At 42.4% G+C, this 20,796-nt stretch overlaps 1 protein-coding gene across 1 annotated transcript; it reads right to left on the bottom strand.

The window, feature by feature from the left end:
* Nucleotides 1-2,142: 2,142 nt before the first annotated feature.
* On the bottom strand, nucleotides 2,143-3,729 carry TMSB4X (thymosin beta 4 X-linked; the record flags this gene model as incomplete). Its single annotated transcript, NM_001245228.1, is given in 3 exon segments — nucleotides 2,143-2,605; nucleotides 2,976-3,089; nucleotides 3,664-3,729. Coding segments are annotated over 2 exon segments (135 nt in total). The 3' UTR covers nucleotides 2,143-2,570.
* Nucleotides 3,730-20,796: the final 17,067 nt, after the last annotated feature.

Genomic DNA, 20,796 nt, shown 5'->3' with positions numbered 1-20,796 from the left:
AGTACTACAATTGAGTCCAAACCTTCATGTATCACATCATCAATTGCATTGCCATGAAATAGGTGTCAGATGTGACCACCTCAGTACTGCCTATGCAAAGCATGGCAAAGACCTGACACATTTTTCTTTGAATGTATGAAAAGAGCTGAACAAGGAGCAAAGCATGGGATGATAGACTCCAGCCAGTAATCCCTGAATTTGACCTGGAAGGTCTTCTTCACAGTTGATTTTGTAATTTCATTCAGTCCTTGATGGCAGAATCAGAGCTAGAACAGTAGGAGTGGCTTAGTGTTTTATCTCCCGAAAACAGATCTGAGCTTCACCACATGGAGTTGCAGTTGGTGGTACCCTTTGACCAGCACTGATCACTTTGGACATGCAGTTCTGAAGTCATAGGCCTCATTTCTCATTACAGTTTTGCTGAACTGTGCTGTATTACAGCATGCACTTTTGTTGACTTTCACACAGAGCTGTGCATACCTCATGCTTTGCCTCCCTCAGAAATACCTTGCTGGTTTTTCCCATAGATAAATCCACACTAAGCAAGCGCTTGCTTCTATTCCTCTGCACACGTGCAGCTCATACTGTACACTTCTGCACCAAGTGGTGTCACATCCCATGTTACCTGATAAGGATCAGTAGCTGGGAGTTGATTAATTGACTTTTCAGAAACTCAGCTTGTGAGTTTCCCATCTTTCCCATTATACATGGGGAATAAAATCAGAGCTCAAACAAGCACAAGAAATGGTTCATTTCCTTCCTGAACTCATCACCTTAAATTACTGTGAAGGTCTTGATATGACACCAGGACTTCCCAAATCTTCCCATGGACTGCATCAAAAAATCTCAAGCCTGAACTGAGATTCTTATCAAACACTCAATTCTGCAAATTTTCTACTGCTGGGGGGCTGGGGATCGTGCCCACAAGCATGTGGCACTCCTCTGGCTCCCATCTTCTCCAGAAACACAGACATCTACCAAATCTCCAAGGAGAGGAGCCCTATTGCCCTCAAGGACAGCTTATCATTGCAGTCAGATACTTCCAGGAAGCAGTGATAGATGAAACCCCAAATCTACGTGACCCCACCAAGTCAGCATCCCCACTAAAACTCAAGCTTCCCCAGAGGGACTAATTTTGCTTCATAGGAACCAGATGAAATTAATGCAGCCTCAAATCCCTAAGATAAAACTAAGGCACTGCAGAAGCATGCTCACCACCCTCCTACAGGTTATCTGACAGCATTTTTGTATCCCAGAATGTTCATTACTCACTCCATTTTGATGAAATTCATGACTACTAAAGTCAACTCCTACTGATCTCTCTGGATCACAGGTTTTACCCGCAGTCATTTGAAGAAAAATAACAAAAAAAACCCCAAAAAACTGTCCCAGGCCTGAAAGAATTGCTGTAAACCAGAAATGGCGTGTGGCTATTTGCACGCCAGATTTATTAGGATCTTCATTTTTTAAGTTACTACAAATGTTTTTGTCCCCAAATGGTCCATTTTGAATTTTTAAGAAGACTGTAGCTTTATAAACTTTTGAAACCAGTTCTTAGGATCAAGGAGACTGTTACAAGACGTTGTTCAAAATATGAGCAACATAGTAGCAAAATTATTTTTGTTTCCATGGGGCACCAACCACCAAAAGCTTTACAAAACTAAAAAACTTATGTTCAATCTTGGACTTAAAATTCAAGTTACAGATTCCTTTAAATACCGTATCAAAATAACAAGCCTTAATTATTAAACAAACTAATTAGGGGTTTATAAAAATGAGGCTGAATCTCTGCAACAGTACAGAATGATTTTTAATAAAAGAGCTATGCTATGGGTGGGGCAAAGCAATAAACAGACTGATTTTTTTGCCTCTATCAATGTCTATATAAAAGAAATACTTAAAGGAATATACTCACATGGTGACAAATTATAAGATAGGCAATTTTTTACTGAAATCTGTCTAAAAACTAGCTTCGAGGATCACAAGTTTATGTATTGGTGAGAACAATATTGAAAAAAATGACAATGGTGACTGATGTTTGAGGCATCTCCAAAGGTTTTATAGCATCCTGTGTCTCAGTACCGGCTCTTATGCTTCTTATCCATTGATACAGTTCTCCAAATAGAGGACATAAATACCATCCAGGTTTTAAAACATTTTATTTGCATATTAAAAAAATTGTGCATTCCAATAATTAAAATCATTTGAACAAAAAAAAAAAAAAATGGCACTCGATTAACTGCATTTTACAGCTCGCAGGACCTTGATACAGCTTTGCATTTATTCGTGTGTTACTCTAGTTTACTGTAGTCCCACCCAAGTTCTTCTTTCATCAACATGCAAGCTCTTTCATGCCACCAGGACCAAAGCCAGACAGGCAGAGGGAAAGGCAGCGCCTTCATTCAGTGTCAGTAGTTCTCTCTATTCTTTTGATGTGAAAGGGGCAGTACAGTCATTTTAAACTTTATCCAACCTCTTTGCATCTTACAAAGTTAAACAGCTAAAAGAAGTAAAATAAGAAGGCAATGCTTGTGGAATGTACAGTGCATAATTTGGAAGGGCAGATTTCATTACGATTCACCCGCTTGCTTCTCCTGTTCAATTGCTAAAAGGGGGAAAAAAACAGAGAAGGAGAAAACAAAATGAAAATCGAGAACCTGAAATGCATTCACATGACAATTGCTATAAACTGCTAAAATAAATGTATATTTTTAGCTACAGACCAAAACAGGGTGTAGATTATTGTAAATTAAGCGCTGCTAGGCGGTGGGTTCAGGTTTTCGCTGTCTAGCACAGACACAGCCGCGTATCCTCCCTACACCCGCCGCACCCCCGGCTCCCGCCTGCCGCCCCTCTTTGTCTCCTCCCGCCTCCCCCCCTTCATCCTTTCCTTCCTCCCTCCCTCCCTGCCCGTCTCCCTCCTTCCCTGCCCGACTCCCTCCCTCCCTCCGCGCCTGCTCCTCCCTGCCACTCACTTTCTTTTGAAGGCAGCGGATTTTTCTCTTGCGTCTCTGTCTTCTTCAATTTGGACTTGTCAAATTTCTCGATCTCAGCCATGTCTGGTTTGTCGGACATGTTGGCAGGTGGCTCTGCGCACGGAGGGAAGAGCGCGTTACCCCCGGCCAGGGCTGCCCGGCCCCCCCGGCGGGGCCGCGCCCGCCGCACCCACCGCGGGCACCCGCGGGAGCCGCCCGCTCAAGCTCGCTGCAAGTTACACGCCTCACCCCCGACATATTTTAAAATAATACTAATTTTTAGGAAGCACTTGTATAATCCAACATCCCAAGCGTTGCGGTTCGCCGCCAGCTTCCACCGGGGGCAGGTCCCACTGTCTGCGCGCTGCGGAGTACAATAGGGGGGACGCACCCGGCGCTGACCGCGTTTTTAACTCGTTAAGGGAAAAGTAATTTAAAAATAAAGCCCTGTGACGGCAACAAAGCCGCCTTGCTCCTCGCACGCCACCGCCCTGCAGCAGCGCGCCCTCAAACAATACCCCTACGCGGACAATAGCCCCCTCCCTTCCTCCTTGCCTCCCTCCCACCCCCCCGGACAAAAGCCCCCGCGCCCTGCCCTGCCCTCGGCCCCCCCCCGGCAGGGGTGCCGGGTTCATGCTGCCTGTGCTGAGGGGCCCGGGGGGGTGGCTGGGGGCGCGGCGGGACCCACCGGTGTCCCCGCGCGGTGATGCTCAGTCCCGCCGCTCGCTGCTGCCGCCGCTCCGCACGCCAGTATAAAAGGCGCTCGCTGGCGGGGCGGTTTTATCCCCGCGCCTATGCAAATGAGAGGTGATGTCACCAGATTTTGCCGCTTTCCGCGTTTTTCTCTCTCTCTTTTCTTCTTTCCCCCCTGGCTTCCTCCCCCTCCCTTCTTCGCCCAGCCCTCCTCCTCCCCGCGCACACGCGTACACGCACACAAAGCTACACACACACACACACACACACACGCACATACAGGCAGACACACTCAGAGACACAAGCGCAGCTTTCAGCCCGGCTCGTAGCCGAGCATCGCCCCAGTCTCCTCGGTCCCTGCCCCAGCCCCGGCCGACGGGAGACAGCCCCAGGACGGGACGGGGGGAGCCGCCACTGCCCGTGACTCCCGGGCCCCCGTCCCGGGGCTGCTGCGTGTCCGGGGCGGGCCGGGCCGGGGCTGAGAGCAGGACGGGGGCAGGGAGCGGGGCCAGGGCAGGGGCAGCCGCCGGCCGCCTCCCGCGGCGGCAGAGGGCTGTGCTTGGCTGGAGCCGGGCGGTGGCTGCGCTCCACGTCCCTGCGTGACGCTCTCCTGGTTGAGCAATATCATCTCGCTGATAACGTTACTCAAACGTCGGCATTGAGAAGGAAAAGCCGAAACCCCCGTCCCTTCAGAGCTCCGGGATCTGTCGCCGGCGCGCCCCCCGACCCCCCGCTGCCTTTGCATCCCGATGCAGGGACAGCAAAATCCCATTGCTGATGTCGCTGCAACCCCGCTGCAGTGGAAGAAGGGAACCACCCCACAACGCCCCCCGGCCAGGCTTTGGCGCCGGGCCAGCAGACAATGGCTCTGGCCAGATGCCGCCGGCCCTGCCTCCCGCTCCCGAGCAGCGGGGCGGCCCCGGCCTGGCACCGCCCGCCCGGCCCGGTCTGCCTGTGCCCGGAGGGGAAGAGGGCTGGGACCGGGGCTGGGGCCGAGGACGGCGCTGCTTGTGCCCTCGGCTGGGTCAGGGCTGCTGCCCGCCCCCGCTGCGGTGTTCCAGATGTGCCCAGCCGCTCCCTCGGCTTGGGGGACTCAAACAGGCAGCCCCGAGCAGGAATCGCTGCCAGCCGCAGCATCTTCTGCCTTGGTGGGCAGCTGCTGAAGGGGAGGGGGCAGAAGCAAGGAGCGTATGGGACGCGTGATTCCTGTTTCTGCAAATACGGCATTGGGAAATAACTGAAGTATTCACGTGAAAGAGCCGAGAGACTCCGGGGGGAGTACGTGTGCGTGTGCGTGTGGCTGACTGACAGGGAGACGGGGAAATCTCTGCGCCTTTGTCTGGCAGCAGCCCTGCATGAGAGCAAAGGCACGCTCGCTTTCGAGGTCTGAGGGGGTACAGGAGCAGGCATGTGGGAATTCATTTAATTCGGCTCCTTCTGGTGTACCTGAATGGAAACCGTGGAGAGTATTGCTCCCTGCTCCTTGCCCTCCAGCAGGGTATTCGATGCAAGTGTGATTGATGGTGAATTAAAAGCCCTGAGTCACAAACAGTATTAATACATGCAAGGAGAACTGTAAATACATTTCAGTAAAATCCCTGGGGATGCTGCTGTTTCATGGTTGTCCTCTCTCCCCCTTGGTTGGCTATTTTTCATAGCATTTCCAGAGCTGTATTTTTGAGGAGGTAAGGTCTTGTCCCCATGGCAATCCCAACAATGCTTTCTATAGTGAACCAGGATTTCCAGTCAGCCCACAGTCTTCCTAAAGTCGAGCTCCATTGCATTTGGAGATGTGGTGTATAAAGTCTAGTTTCCTCCTGCAGTGCATGAACACCTCCAAAACTGAGATGAACATGGTGTGAGGCAAGAACTGTGCAAGACTGAAGGCCAAAGGAACCTCTCAGGAAAGCAAGCACCAGAAATAGGTCATATAAATTTGGGATATTTACATATTTTCATAATAACGGCATTTAAAATGTTCCCAAGGGATCTTCTGTGTTGGATACCAGCTAACTCTGCTAGCTTTTGAGCAAGATCTGTAAAACAAGTTTATGGCCTTTTACAGCTTTGATGCTTTAGGGCATTGAACCTCATGACAGGGATTGTGGCATTTCCCTGATGATCAGTTCATAAGCATCCCCAATGGTGTTGCAGACCCAGACTTTTCAGTTTTGCCAAAGATTTTCCTGATTTTTAAGTGAGAGTAAATGTAATATAAATATTCTTTAGAATTGTATTCCTCTATGTATTCTCTAACTGCTCACAGATTTGTCTAAGCAAGTCAGTATTCCCCTGACTTCACTGCAGGAAATGTTCTTCTGAAATTAAATAATGTTTGTATGACTGGGGTCTGGCTTTTTTTCAGGAACTGCTTGTCCAGTAGCAACATTGCCTTCTTTTCTTCTACTCGTTTTGGGACAGACCCATGGATCCCCTAAATCAGTGTAACCCACAGCCTTAGATGAAGCTTTGCTACTATCTACAAACCAGATTCCGCTGCTGAGCTTCGGTTCAATTATAGTTCTGAGATACAGTGACAAAAGTTGTATACTGTTGCTGTGTCTCTGCCTTCCTTCACCTTTTTTCTGGTGGAGCAATACTGAGGAAGTCACAGTACCTCTAGTAATTGTACATGTACTTTCCATACGCAGGCAGGATTGTTCTGGTGAAGCAAAATGAGTGTTGTTGCATTTTGGTGGCAAGAGGTCAGCTAATTTCTGTAGAATTAAATCCTCTCTATAACAGTTTGCATTAGTGGTGTAGCTAGAGAAATTGCACATCTCCTTGTCTTTTTATGTTTGCTTATGTTTGTTATTATTTGGAGAATGCAAGGAAGATACGTGTTCATGCAAAACTGTCACATATCAAGTAACTTCTGAGGACAACAGATCACACTTAGATGGGATAGAGCTGACATCTTCCAGAAATGTCCGAGGCCATGATTTGTAAAGGATAGCTACCTTAGGAATTATTAGTTTGGGTATTAATGAGCTGATACTTTTTTTTTTTTTAGTGCTTTATTGAGGTTTGTGTCAGCAGCTTCTTACTGTGATTATTAAAAAAAATTCAACAAATCAGTTGAAAAAGTCAACTAATATTTGGTATTTTAGTACCCTGCTAGACTTGCCCTCTATCAGTCATTTGCATGTTAAAGGAAAACACTTTTCAGCACATTGGTGATTCCATTTGCAAGAAGGAAATTGAACCCTTGCTAACAGTTTTCTGCTAACACCTTCAAGGGATGAACCAGAACAAGGCAGCAAGTTCTTTCTTGCCTTCTATGAAATTCACATTGCAGGAAGGGTAGTAACTGCTAAACCATAGTTCTTGAATCTCATTTGTATGTTCAAATTTGAAGCCTTATAAAAAACATGAGGGTTTCTTCAGGTAAGTACATACCGATCCTCTTTGCTTAAATGTGATATGAGACTTGCTCAAGGCCATGGAACTGGGGCTTAATCAGATATTAGCAGCTGTCAGTGGAAGTGTCTGAATTTCAAACTCATTTCAGTGGGCTTTTATTGAATTGTATTTGAAGAATGTTTTGAAACATGATCAGGAGCACAAGTCTTCTAACATTATGCTTATTCTGCTATAGAGTTTACACATATATTAAAAAAAGAAAAAAGTAAAAGTCCATGAAACACCTATGTGATAAAGCTCCCAAGGTTAATTCCCACCTCAACCTATTATTCAAAATGGGATTCTAGGCACATAAAATGACTAGCAAGATAAAAATAAACTCTCTATATAAATTTCTCCATCATATGGGAAACAAATTAAAGAAAGGGAAGCCAAGTGATTGTTTTCCAGGTCTCAGTTTCACATGTGAAATCTTCTTTTCACATGCTTGACTCTCTGAGAGAGGATGCTTTCTCTCACTCCATATACTGCTAGAGGAAACGGGAGCTGGCAGTGAGCCCGAGAGTGTAAGTGAAGAGACAATCCCTTTGGGCAGTGGCTTTCTGCACTGCCTCCCTGCCAACAGCAGCGGGGTGTTGACAGTGACATCAGGGCTTGGGTGTTCAGTTGTTCAAACACCAGAGCACAATATTTGTGGTGTGCCACATTCCACAAATTGCTACCGACAATTACTATTAAAAAAAGGGTAATTGATTCATGGAGCAACGTTTTTAAAAGGAGAACCTTCCCATCCCCCCCGCCACTCGATTTCAGAAGAGGGATTACAAAATGCTTGTCTTAGTTGGACAGGTTCTGGTGCTAATTGGCTTTACAAAAAGCGGCATTTCCTTTTTTTACAGTGCTTGACAAAAGGGGAACTTTGCAACAGGTCACGACTTTCAGAAAGTAGTGGGAGAAGAAAAGAGAAGCCAGGCTGGGAAGCTCAGATTGCTGCACAGGAAGCTAAATACCCTCTAGTAGCAGATGCTCCTCTCCCACACCAATCTGCCTGACTTTGTTTTCCCTGCCTTGCCTATACCCGTAAACAATAAATGAAGAGTGCTGAGCCTTTATTTAATGCACACGAAAAGCTGTGGCAACGCAACAGTTTGGAAGCCAGGCTATTCAAATACTGCAAGTGGAAGGCTGCCGGTATACCATCAATAATAAAGCAAATAAGAGGAGGGGGCCTTCAGCTGTCATTTCTGGTTTTTCAGGGATGCTAAGAATTTATTGCCATCATACTCTGAAATTTCTAATAAATGGAGAAGAAGCAAAAGATGTATGTCTCAAAGTTTCATAAGGATATCTGTAAGTTTGCAGGGAACCACCTAACTTCCAGTTACTTGTGTTTTTCACACAGGGCATTTAGGTACATGGTTTAGCAGTGGAATTGGCAGTGCTGGGTTAATCATTGGATTTCACAATCTTACAGGTCTTTTCCTACCTCAGTTATTGTATGATTCTATATGTAAACACTATGTTTGAAAACTGTCTCTAGAAACAGTGATTGAGTTGCAAAGTACCGGAGAGAACTGAAAACAATACCTTAGCATATCTCCTGCCTGAAGAAAAGCATCTCTGTGCCAAAGTTTCACAAATGCTTGCCATCACTTTCTGAATTTTGCAACAACTTTTCTCTCATTTATATGAGTAAAAACAATAATTTTGAAAGCGTGTAAATGACAATATCAGCATTATGCATCACAAAAGCATGATGAATCATTTCTCCTAGTGCAATTCAGCAATGCCTTGTTCCTGCAATGCTAGGTTTCTCCTAAGCAAAAGTGCTACTTTTATGGCATATGTATGGGTGTCAATAGAGATTATAAACAGAAATCTCCGGCAAAGGAAAAGACTGACTTTTTATGCCATCATTGAATATGAGTTTCTTTCAGTGCAAAGGTAAAGTTAGATAGGCATTTGAAATACTGTGGTGTCCATTCAACACACAAGAGACAAGGCAGCTATTCTTATCAGCTTTCCCTTGAAAAAGGAATGACCGAAGTAAACACTCAGAATGAAACAATGACTAATAGCGTCAAACTGCCTAGGCTATTGTGTGGGCCTTGGCAGTCCCTTTGAGGATTGCCAGTCCACTTGTTCTAAAGAAACAGCACAGAAATAAGGAAATACCTGTCAGACACCATCCCCAAGATACCCATGTTGCATACTGTAGTCTTAGATGAGTTTCAGAGTGATAAAATGTACCCAGCATCATTAATTAAGCTAATTATGTCATTCCAAAGTGGGGCTCCCTCCCTCCACAACCAACATTTTTATGGCAAGTTGGCATAACACAGAAGAGTAGTATAAGTCACTATGCATGAGCATACGGAAGGATTTATTTATCTAGCTTGAAAAACAGCACTACCCGTGAGGCCACACCTGAGCTGTGTGCTCTGTATGTAGTTATCTCTGAGCTGGCTTTAAACTAGTGGCAACTTGGAACTCACCCCAGGTTTATTGCTCTATGTTGATTTTCTTGGGTGGATTTTATTGCTTTTGCTGAATGCTGCTAGCCATATCTGAGGCATTTGCTTTAAAACCACCTTAAGCATATTCAAGCTTCTTTCTGTTTTTGGCTTTCCAAACCCACACAAGTGCAACAATCTTTTGTCTCTTGTAAGGTTGTAGGCAGGTGAGGTTTTTCAAAATTTACATGTGGGTTTATCTATCTAATCTATTTAATTTTCAACACTACTCCCTTTCTAATTTAATTTGAGGAGAAAAGAAAGAAAAAAGAAAATAGAAGAATCTAAGTTTGTCACCCAACAAGATATAAAAATAGCTAGGAGGTCTGCTCAAAACCTGTCTCACATCCTTGACATTCAATCTGACACCAGGGTAAGAAGTGAGGGATTAAGCTCTTGAGGTAAAGCACATCCAGTCATTTAAACTTTCTTGATGTGATGCTTTCTTTATAGTGCCAGTTTGTAAAAAGCAAGGGAGAAGAAGTGCTTCTTGTAACTGCCATAATCCTGGATTTTATTTTCCGGTACCACGGACTAGGTGTGTGTGTGTTGCAGGCTAACCTTCTTGAGGATGAAAGGCACAGCTCTCACAGCATCTCTCATCTCACAGCTCTCTTATCACCTGACAAACATGTCCTTGGCCCCCACGCAGTTCCTGAAACTTGTGGGTCTTTTTCTCTCACATTTTTCTTTAAAATTGGAGGGGAATTACAATGTCTAAGTGTAAACAGAGGTGTGGACTGGCAGGGACATCTGTTGTAGCAAAGCGACACAGGTTTGTGTGGGTAGTGCGGGTTGAAAAGGACCCTGTGCTTGGTAGGCAATTAGAATTTTCTCAGGTTATATCACTTTCTCACTTTTTCAAATAATCTCACCTGGACTAGTTTTGCTCTTGAGGCCATTAAGTCTGACTGGCAGGGGGTTCGGGAATTCACCACTTTGCCCATAGGAGTGTTCAGGTTATTCCACACAGAAAGGTATGGGCCAGTGCTAGAGATTAAAAACTGATAAAGCTTGTGATTTTTGTTTTTAAAGTGTCAGGCTTAGATGCATACACCCACAGACATGGCTGATGGCAGAAAAAGTTGTGGTGGGAACAGATGGAGCAGTGTCCATTTTCCCTTGCAAGAAGAGGAGCCTTCAGCTTTACTGACAGCTTCTGATGATAATAGGGTCTGTGGCATCTCAAGTTTCACCTTATGCTCATTATCTTAGGTACAAGTTTGTTTATGTCTAGCAGAAACAAAAGCATTCCCTGGCACATTTTAAAGTTGGTAGGAAGTTACTACACATATGAAAAACAACAGTAACACTAATACATATTGACACAGTGGATTATATTATTTTAAATATGCCACTGCTGGCAGGCAGGCAGAGCTCATTTATGCAGAAAGGTGTTCAGCTACTTTGAACCTGAATGCAAGCTATTGCACAGAAGGAGAAAGAGTAAAAATTTGTAGGTTGCATTTTTTTGAGTCCATGGTCATTTTCTATTGATATTAATAATAATGCAACTTCCATTTATCACAGTTACTCATTGTGGTTACTTGTTCTGCCTTATACAGAACAGATGTGAAGTGGAGATGGTACCAAACATTCCAAAGAGAGCACATCTCAACTCATAGCCTTGTGGAATTCAGACTATTGTCTCACTTACTTTTAATTTAAGTTTTATTTCACAGCAGCGGTCTCCATGAAATGTGCATTCTGGGATAAGAAAGAGGAGTGTCCCTGTAGACGGAACTAGATGTGAGAGTTGGCTGTCTGCCCACAAATGTTTGCATGCAGACCCACTGCTGCTCAAGCAGCGTTTGTCCACTCTTAACGAACTGCTGCCACCAGTGGGCTGTGCTTTGTATCGACACACGCTTTTAATGTTACACGTCCGCAATGCTTGTCATAATGGCCAAAATATAACAAGAAGCCAGGTCTAAACTCAAGCCATGCATGAACAGGACAGCTGGAGGGAGACACGTACTAGATGGAAAGTTTCATTTCTCTCTCAGCAATACACACTGAGCATAGATGTTAATTCTGTTCATTTAGACACACCCTCAAGTTCTTTAAGGGATCATTTTTCCACAATAAACTTTACACTGCATCTGCTAGTGTTAGTCCTGCCATTGCTTAGTCCTAACGTTGGTTATTTGGAGGGAATGTACATGTATAAACCATAGGCTTCAAATTTTACTGGGGATTGCCATGGGTTTGCACAGATTGAAGATCAGTATTCAAAAAAACACAGTCTTTAGACACTGAAGGTCGGCTTCAGCAGAAAAGATCCATACGTGTCCTGAAACAGGCACATAAAGTAGTTTGAGAACCCAGTGCTTTGCTCTTGACTAAGTTAATCAAAGGTCTAGAAATTACATCACTCCAGAATTCCTTAATGTTTGCTCAGATCATGACTAACACTCACCAGAGCCGTGACTCCTCAAAAATATGTTTGCTTCTACCATTTCTGTGAGAATGTGGTTAGAGATTGTGATGATAATAATCCTTATATATATATATATGTGTATGTACCTACAGCATATATATATATATATGTGTGTGTGTGTGTGTGTGTGTGTGTGTGTGTATACACACACACATATAATATGATATAATGATATAATATATCATACATATAATATGTATATATACTGTTATACAGAACATAGAATACGGAATATGCAATACATATACAACATAAAATGTAGACTACATTAAAAATATAGAGTACATTTTTAATGCAATTTGATAATGTAGTATACCTACAATATTATATTACATGATGCTATATTGACTCAATGTTTTTAGTTATATTTCTTAGCCTGAGGGTCATTCACATTAACATTTTTTACCTTGCTGGAGAATACCCTACTCAGGGTTAATGTTGCACATCCAGTTCACACACCACTAAAATGAAAACAAAGCAGCAAGGCAATGGAAAATATTTCCTATTTGGATGTGTTACTAACATGGGCAAAATTATTTAAGAGGAAAAAGATCAGGGTCTTTAGCCAAAATGGATTTCCTGGAAAGCTTCTTCATTGTGGAACATCCCACCTCTCCTTAGCATTGAGGGTAGCAGTATGTACTGAATAGTCCACAGTTTGCCCAGATCTCCCATCTGGATCCCAAGAGCATCCACTGAGCCACACATTTTCACCCATTAAAAGATGGTACTGAATTGAAACACAGCCCTGCAGTGTGTTTGTGCACAAAATTGTTGCTCACATGCAGCTTACAACTATCACCATCTTTGCTATGAAGTTGAAAAATCTCAAATTTGCTTCAAATTCTTCAAAAGAATTTGAGGGACTAGGACTCTGTAAATATGGGCTGATTCCATTGCTGAGTGACTAATAAATTACACTGGTCTAATGAGACTCTCTCCTGCTGATCCTGGGGCAGAGTAATAGCAAGAACTCAATTTGTCACTTGCTGTTACAGTTCTGCAGTGAGTCTAAACCCATATTTTTGTTCTGTTTGCAACTCCAACATACTGCCATGAGGAAGGCTCTGACCATTAAGGGAATACTATTAATTAGGTAGCATGCTTTTTTTTTTTCTAAAATTAATATGAGGAATCTAAAATTATATCTCCAATCTCAGAGTAATACAAGGTTATCAGAAAAACAGGAATGCCTCTTTGATAGCAGGAGGATGGCACTTAGTTGTTTGTCTCAATTAATCTATAGAATTATGCATTAATTGAGACAAACAAGAAATTAAAGAGTCTGTTGGTGTTTGTGCAAAGATCTTTCTTGAGCCCATAAGACTGGGCACAATTGCTTCAGCATCCTCATACATCTACAGCATATGGGATTCCAGCTCCATGGTTATGTGCTCCATAAATAACTTACCTCGGATTGGCTGAATTTGCCAATAGCTACTGTTTACACTCTATTTGGAAAATAAAACAATTTATTTTGAAGATGAAATAAAGACTATAAAGATTAGTTTTGTCCATTTTTAAAAGTTAAAATCAACAGAGGCAAAGAGGAAGCCCTACAATTTATGGAGTTTTTCCTTCCTGAGGGAAGAGAGGATGAGCAAGAACTATGAAGGGATTTAATCAAGAGGAAATGCTGAGTCTTTTCAGTTTTCTGTTCTTGGTAAGAATGAGGGACCCAGTGATGAACAACCTCCAGTGAAAGAGATGAGAATTCACTTGTTTTCAATTTAATTTTCAATATTCTAAGTCAGTAAGTCACCCCAACAACTTTGAAGAGGCAAATCTGATAGAAATCCACATAATCTCATTACAGTCAACTTCTGGGAAAGTACTTTGGTGAGTATACTGCACTGCATATGTTTTATCTAATTGAATGTTTGTATGGCTTCATTAGCTGAACTGTAATTTAAGTCCTAACATATGCTCAGAAAATATTTTATGATGTGTTAATATTGCTTCCGGAAAATATTAAGATGATGCTCCATAAGACATTAGAATGTGAGGCCTAGTAGGACAGAAATTAAACAAGAATACGTAACTGCTTTATTAAAAAAAAAAAAACCCAACAACTTATGGGAAACATATTTTATGGGGACTCTGAACTCAGATAGTGAGGGAAAAATAGTGCCATAGATTAGAAACAGAAGGAAAAATAGGCTAGAGGTGAATATTCAGGTCTGAGTACAGTAAGTGATCACTATGGCAGATTTGCAAGGACCCATGCAAAGACTGAGATATGGATGCTTCTGCATTATTGTTGTGAGAAGCCCACAGTGAATTGAAGTGAGGCAAGAGGCATTATACTGCTTCAGGAGAACAGACCCCATCTGTTCATTTCAAATCATAGCACTTTTCATGAGCTTTACCAAACTCTTCTCCTTGATACCTGGTGGGAATTCACATAGTTAATTTTTAGTTGTATGAGAAATCTTTTTACCAACAGCAGATGCATGGTGTTCCACTCTCACTGGAGATCTGTTTTTGCTGCAAAAGCAAGTGATGAACAGATATCCCCAATTATTGTCTGTGTGTCATTCACTACCTTTATTAAATCTTCATCAGGATGCTTTTTATTGTCTTCTTTTCAGAGTAACCAGTCCAGCCCAAACATGTTCCCTCGAGATGGGTATTTGTCATGGCTTTTGAGACTGCCTCTCTCTTTTCTAGGCAGAGAACAGATCAAAGCATGGGGACCACACTTCAGTCACAGCAATGGTGCCACCTGGCTTGTCTAGCCAGAGTGATAGTATTGCAATTGAATGCTTGGGCAGTTGTCCCAGATGAGAGCAAACTGGTCATTCATTTAAAGGCTTGATAAAGTTTTCAGACTTATTGATTACTTTTCTATTACTCAATGGCTCCTGTGTATTGTTTCCTTTTCTAGAGCTTCTGAATTAGATGGAAAATGGCAGCAAGTGGTCTTTTTTGCAATTCAAACCAGTTCTTCTTTATGTGCATCTGCATTTGATTTTCACCAGCTCTACAATATGCTTTTAATAGTAATACCTAGCAAACAAAACACAGTTAGGGAGAAAATAAATAATACCATGAAACAGAGAGTTGGTGTTTGCAGGGGATGCTGTTTTGCTGAGGTAAGGCCAAGTGGAACCGTGCATAAGTTGTAGTAATGTACTTATGAATGGATTGCTCAAAATGGGCTATCCTATGTCATTACCCTTTGGGCAATTTTTTGGAGCTCAGCAGTTTGATTATCCTTTGCCTTTAATAATTGAAACTAGACCCAGACAAAGAAGCCACATATGAGACTGCTCTTTTTATTTCAGCTATTGAATCTTTTGAATATCCAAAGTCCCTTTTGATTTGGGGAAGATAACACAGAAAGTCAGCTGGCATAAAAAGTCGTATATACTTATTAATCTGAGTAGTTGCCCATCTGGCCCCAGCATCCATAATAAGTCACCTTGTATTTAAAACCTTAAAAGAGTCCACTATTTTTTTTTTGCACCAGCTAAGATATGCTATGGATATTATCTAAATTAGTATGCCATTAGCATTTGTCTTTGTCCTGTGGTTTGGTGCCAAAATAGGTCAATTTGGTGGCCACCCCCTACTATCCCCAGATTATAAGGAGGGCTGAGGGTGTATGATATCAGCTGAGATGGGGACATCAGAGACTTACTTTTGATACTTCTAGTCAAAACTGTCCCAGGGAGAGAAAGCTAGTGTTTTCAATTAATGGGCAAAGGAAAGGAATGACAGATTAAGGAGGGATTTGGGAATGGAGAAAGAATGAAGTAAAGAATGAGACTGATCAGTCTACCTCAGAGAATTGATTAATTATTTTCTGACACAAAGTTTTGACCCAAGATTTTTTCTGGGCAAGATTTCAAGAGACACTGTAAAATGACTTTGTATATATAAATGGGTATTTGGAATAATTTTTCTTTCAGAATCTTAAATACTTTATATAAATCTGGCACTTTTCTAATGATGCGTTAAAGTACTTGTGTGGTTGCAAAATATCAGTATTCCTCCGAGATTTTACAAATACATCATCGGCATCAGATGTATGAAATCCAGCCTGCCATAATCCAGATACCAAACACAGGAAATGCTTCATTGAACATTTCAGTATGCAGCTTGGAGAGCAGGAGAAAGAGCCAAATTTGCCTTAATGTTGCTACCATAGGTCTCCTGAAGCCCACAATGGGAGCTCAGGAAGCTGCAGGGGAAGATGCAGTCTGCTTCTAATTGTGTTTCCTGGATTAGACTAGGCAGGGACCAGAGGCATCTCCCATGGGTGGTGCCTGCTACAGGTGCTCAGGGGGACACCAAACCCCTCTGTCCTCCACTTGTGATGTCACCTGGCCCTTTACAAAGCAGAAGTGCAGCATATACTAGTGCCTGCTCTTTGTACTCTGACATCAAAGATGGGGCAACCTCCAGGTAGAAGGAGCTACTCAGACAGACCCTATGGGGTTAAAATTTTAACATACTAGGAGAGCATCTTGAGCCTCATCTCCCATTCAGACCATGATGGGCTGAAAACATCACACCAGCGTGAGTGCAAGGGGCCTGGCTTGAAACCACTTGGCATGGGACAAGGGGCAAGAAGGGGCATGGCTTGAAATCACAGGATCTCCCATTCCCCAGACAATTGCTGTACCTCCTAGGCTTTGTCTCAGAAGATCTTATTCCCTACCACTCCTTCACCTAGTTGGTGATGTCCATCTGCCTTAATATGGGGTGAGACATACTAAGTATCCACAATCATGAAATAAAAATTTCTGAGGAAATGAGTGGCTAAAACTTAAACCTCCCTATGAAATTTTAAGAAAAATGAGAAAATATCTTATGGCTTTGGGTGCCAAAAAGTAAACTCTGTGAGGACTTAATCACACTAGTGATGACAGATGAAAGCAGGAGTGGCATTCAAGCTAGGGGAACATTGAGTCAGGCAGTGAGGTTGAGATAAGTGTATTCAAACTGAATCATTCTGATGAAATTTGACAAGATATTTATGGAGCAAATAAAAGTAATAACTTAGTGGGTTCTCCAAAGAATGTGGAAGAGACAAGAGAGATCCCTGAAAAGCTGTAAAGGCTAAAGTCTACATTCATTTTTAAATGGTGGGATACAGAAACAAAGTGTCATAATATACTTAACAGTCGAACTTCAAGTCTCAGAAAAAAAAAAAGATTAAATTCCCAAAAAATAACATCATGATAAAGAACTGCCAGCAAGGATCAAACCAATCCCATTTATTTATTTGGATAATAGGAAAGCAATAAGGGAAAAATATCCTGACTCCCTTAGGGCCCATGAGACAGCTCCTGTTCTTGTAATCAAACTCAGGAAATACAGCCAGGATGGGAAACCCCTACAAAACAGGTCCACTTAAATTAAGAATCAGCAATCAGTCCTCTATCAAGGTGAGAGGTGTTTTGAGAGGGGGATTTTTCCTAGCAGCCTGACAGGCAGCCTTTTTCAAAAAAATTGGAAGTGACTTGGAAAACTTAGTCTCATTTACAGAAAAAATGGCCACTCCCTGGTTCTTCCAACTGCTGCTGAAAGCATCACAGAGGGTGCAAGTCATCCTACCTAATGTCTGTCTGCAGCTGTAGCCCAGACTCTTCCCACAATCAGTGCAACAGTCTTAGATGATTCAGCCAGTCCAAGGATAGAGGTTGAGGAAATTAATCACTCTCCAGTTTCCTCTCACTGCCATCCCACCGACCCTAGGAGAGTATAGAAGGACTCCCTCACAACAGGCAATAGTAGGTGAGCCCTTTAGTAGTAACCAGTAAACCACCCAGACTCTCAGAGTTATTTGGGTATACTTAATTCTCTTTAAAGTCAACATTAAGTAGATCTGATAACTTAACCTGGGATCTGTTGACTGAATGAGGAGATTCCCACAAGAAATAGGTTTTATGGGGATCTTAAGACCCTTGCCTGTTCCTGTATTTTCCAGGCAAATCTTTGGGCTCACTGAGGATGCCTAAACTTAGGGTGTAAGCTTGGGCCGCACTCCATGCCATATTACTGAGGGAAAAGGATTGCAATTTGCACAAAGGAATCAATGGAGTTAATGCTGATCCCTGCCTGAGTATCCTCTTCCCACACTGGTCACAATGATGTTAGTGGAAGCCTTTCTTGCTAAATAAAGACCTAAAAATTGTATCTTAATGTAAAGAAACCTTGGATGGAAATGCTACTCTGTGTTTTATTCTTGGCCCTTTGCAGTCATTCTGGAGGGATAGTGGCTTCCAAAATATTGATGATTCTGCTATTGAAGAATTGTAAGGATGATTCTCCTTTTGGCATGAAAAAAGGTGGATGAACAGCAGAACTTTGTGCATTGAGAGTCAGGAGAGACACCTCTGCTACCCCACAGGATTTTCCATGCAGCCTTTCAATGCTATGTCAATTTTGAAAGTTTTTCTTAAAAAAAAAAAAAAAAAAAAAAAACCCAACCAAACAAAACAAATCTGTCACATCTCATCTCTGAGCCCAATGAAGCCTAAACCCACAGCACACATAGAAGTGGAATCCAGGTTGCTAAGGTCTGGAATTAACCAAGCCTTTCGGCCCTTTACTACAAGACACTGAGGTACCAGGGCATGTCCAGAGAAGAGCAACAGAGCTGGTGAAGGGTTTGAAGCACAGGTCTTAGAGGAGCAGCTGAGGGAGCTGGGCTTGTTAAGCCTGGAGAAAAAGGCAGCTGAGGAGGTACCTCAGCACTCTCCACAACCACCTGAAAGGAGGTTGCAGCCAGGTGGGGGTTGGTTTCTTCTCCCAAGTCACAAACAACAAATTGTGCTATGGGAGGTTTAGACTGTATAATAAGGAAAAATTCCTCACCAAATGGGTAATCAAGCATTGTAACGGGCTGCCCAGGAAAGTGGTTGAGTTGTCATTCCTGGGGATATTGAAAGGGTGTGTAAACATGGTTTAATAGTGGGTTTGGCTGTACTGGGTTAATGGTTGGACTGGATGATCTTAGAGGTCTTTTGCAATGTGAAAAGATATTTTGACTCTATGATTCCTGCTGGTTGGCAGCACATCTGAACCCAGTGCACAGACATACCCCGCCCCATTCTGTGCCCTTACAGCTCTGTGACCACAGCCCCTGGTCACTTCTCACTCCACTCACAGGAGCAGTTGCATCAAGGTGCTTGTGTCCCACTGGGCCATCACCCTGACACCACCAAGATCTTCAGTGAAGACAGAGGACAAGTCAGTGTTGGTGCAATGACCGTGATTTTAGGCACAAGCAGCTTTCTGATTTGGGTTAAAGGACAGGTTTCTCCTCTCTGTGTGTGGAGACTGAATTCACAGCACGTGTGAGGATAGCTGAGCCCAGGAGTGACATTGCACAGCTGACGCCCAAAGGTCAAACCAAGTTCCATCCCTCCTTTTTTTGAGGAAAGGCTTTCTGTGGTGTCTGTCCTGGCTCAGAATGCTCCAGTACATAAACCTGTTTGCTTCATAATATAATTATCATATAATTTTCATACAGTTAAAGGAACAAGCAGAAACTTGCATCTTATTAACAGATGCTAATAATTAATCAAGGCAGATGCTTATGTGCTTTATTCCCTAATCCATATTTTAAAGCTTTGTCACAGCCTGTCATAGGACAATACACTTTCTCCTGTGTATTTGGCAGCAGTGTTTGAAACAATAAGAAAATTAGTTGTTCCATTACAAAATACTTAAACCCTATGTCCTGATAGAATATGAAAGCTAATGTCTAAACATATTCCTGTATTATTTTCAATCCAGCTGTAAGGGGAAATTGCTCTCTCAGGCAAACAGCCTACTGCTGCTGAGACCCTTGAAAGGTTCCACATCCTGAAGGAAGTTGCATTTAAAATTAGCACACCTGCCCCATGTGTCATCCAGGCAGATCCTGTTGCAGGAAAAAATTAGATTAATAGGTTGGAAAACAGTAGTTAAATCTTTAATTTTGTCTTGTGAAGACAGAAAGTGATTCCCAGGGCAGGATATGGAGTGTATCATTTTGAGACAGTTCACTCACACCAGTTTGAATATTGGCTGATGCTTTGTAAGGTGCTATGAACTTTAGAACTTTTTTTTTTTTTTTTTAAGCATGTTGTTTTTTCTTTAACATTTTGTATAATTATTGCGGGATCAATGCATATCTACTTCTATTGAAAGGAGTTTCTTTATATCTTACAGTTCCATGAGGAAAAAAGAAAGTGAATCCTAGTTTACTACTGAGGTCACAAAGGTCATGAAAAGCCAGAAATTTCAATATAATAAACCATTATCATACCATACAGTTTTATAAATGTATATGTGCACATTCATGTGCATATATTTGTGTGTTTTAGTGCAAAATGATAAAAAACAAGCACAGCCTATATTTTATCATGGATGCCACTCTTTGCTTGATTCCTTTTCTTCTTCAAGCCTTCTCACACATTCCTAAATATTCTGCTTTCCTTTTCTTTGCATACCTGCCAGATTGTTCCTCTGCCCACAGAAAAATTTCTAGCATGTCTGTCACTGTTTATATGGTTTCCAGCACAACTGTTCTTGCTTGCTTAGTTTTCTAACAATAATATTAGATCAGATTTGAAACTACAGTGATGCTTAAAAACAATGACAAACTAAAAAATACCAAGGTACGACATATAAAGCACATATACTTTTATTTCGTTACATTTCTATGCAAACATTTTTGCTTCTCTTTATTTTCTCTGCTTGCATGACTCCTTCAGAATTGCAGCAGCCAGCAGTACTCTGCTGAATTCATTGTACATTCATTTACCACCTCTGCATGACCTTGTCACACTGAGCTTTGAACCACGCTGGCTGA

Source organism: Taeniopygia guttata, chromosome 1 (genome assembly GCF_048771995.1).
Source record: "Taeniopygia guttata chromosome 1, bTaeGut7.mat, whole genome shotgun sequence".
Lineage (NCBI taxonomy): Eukaryota > Metazoa > Chordata > Aves > Passeriformes > Estrildidae > Taeniopygia > Taeniopygia guttata.
This window is presented reverse-complemented; position numbering and strand designations above follow the sequence as displayed.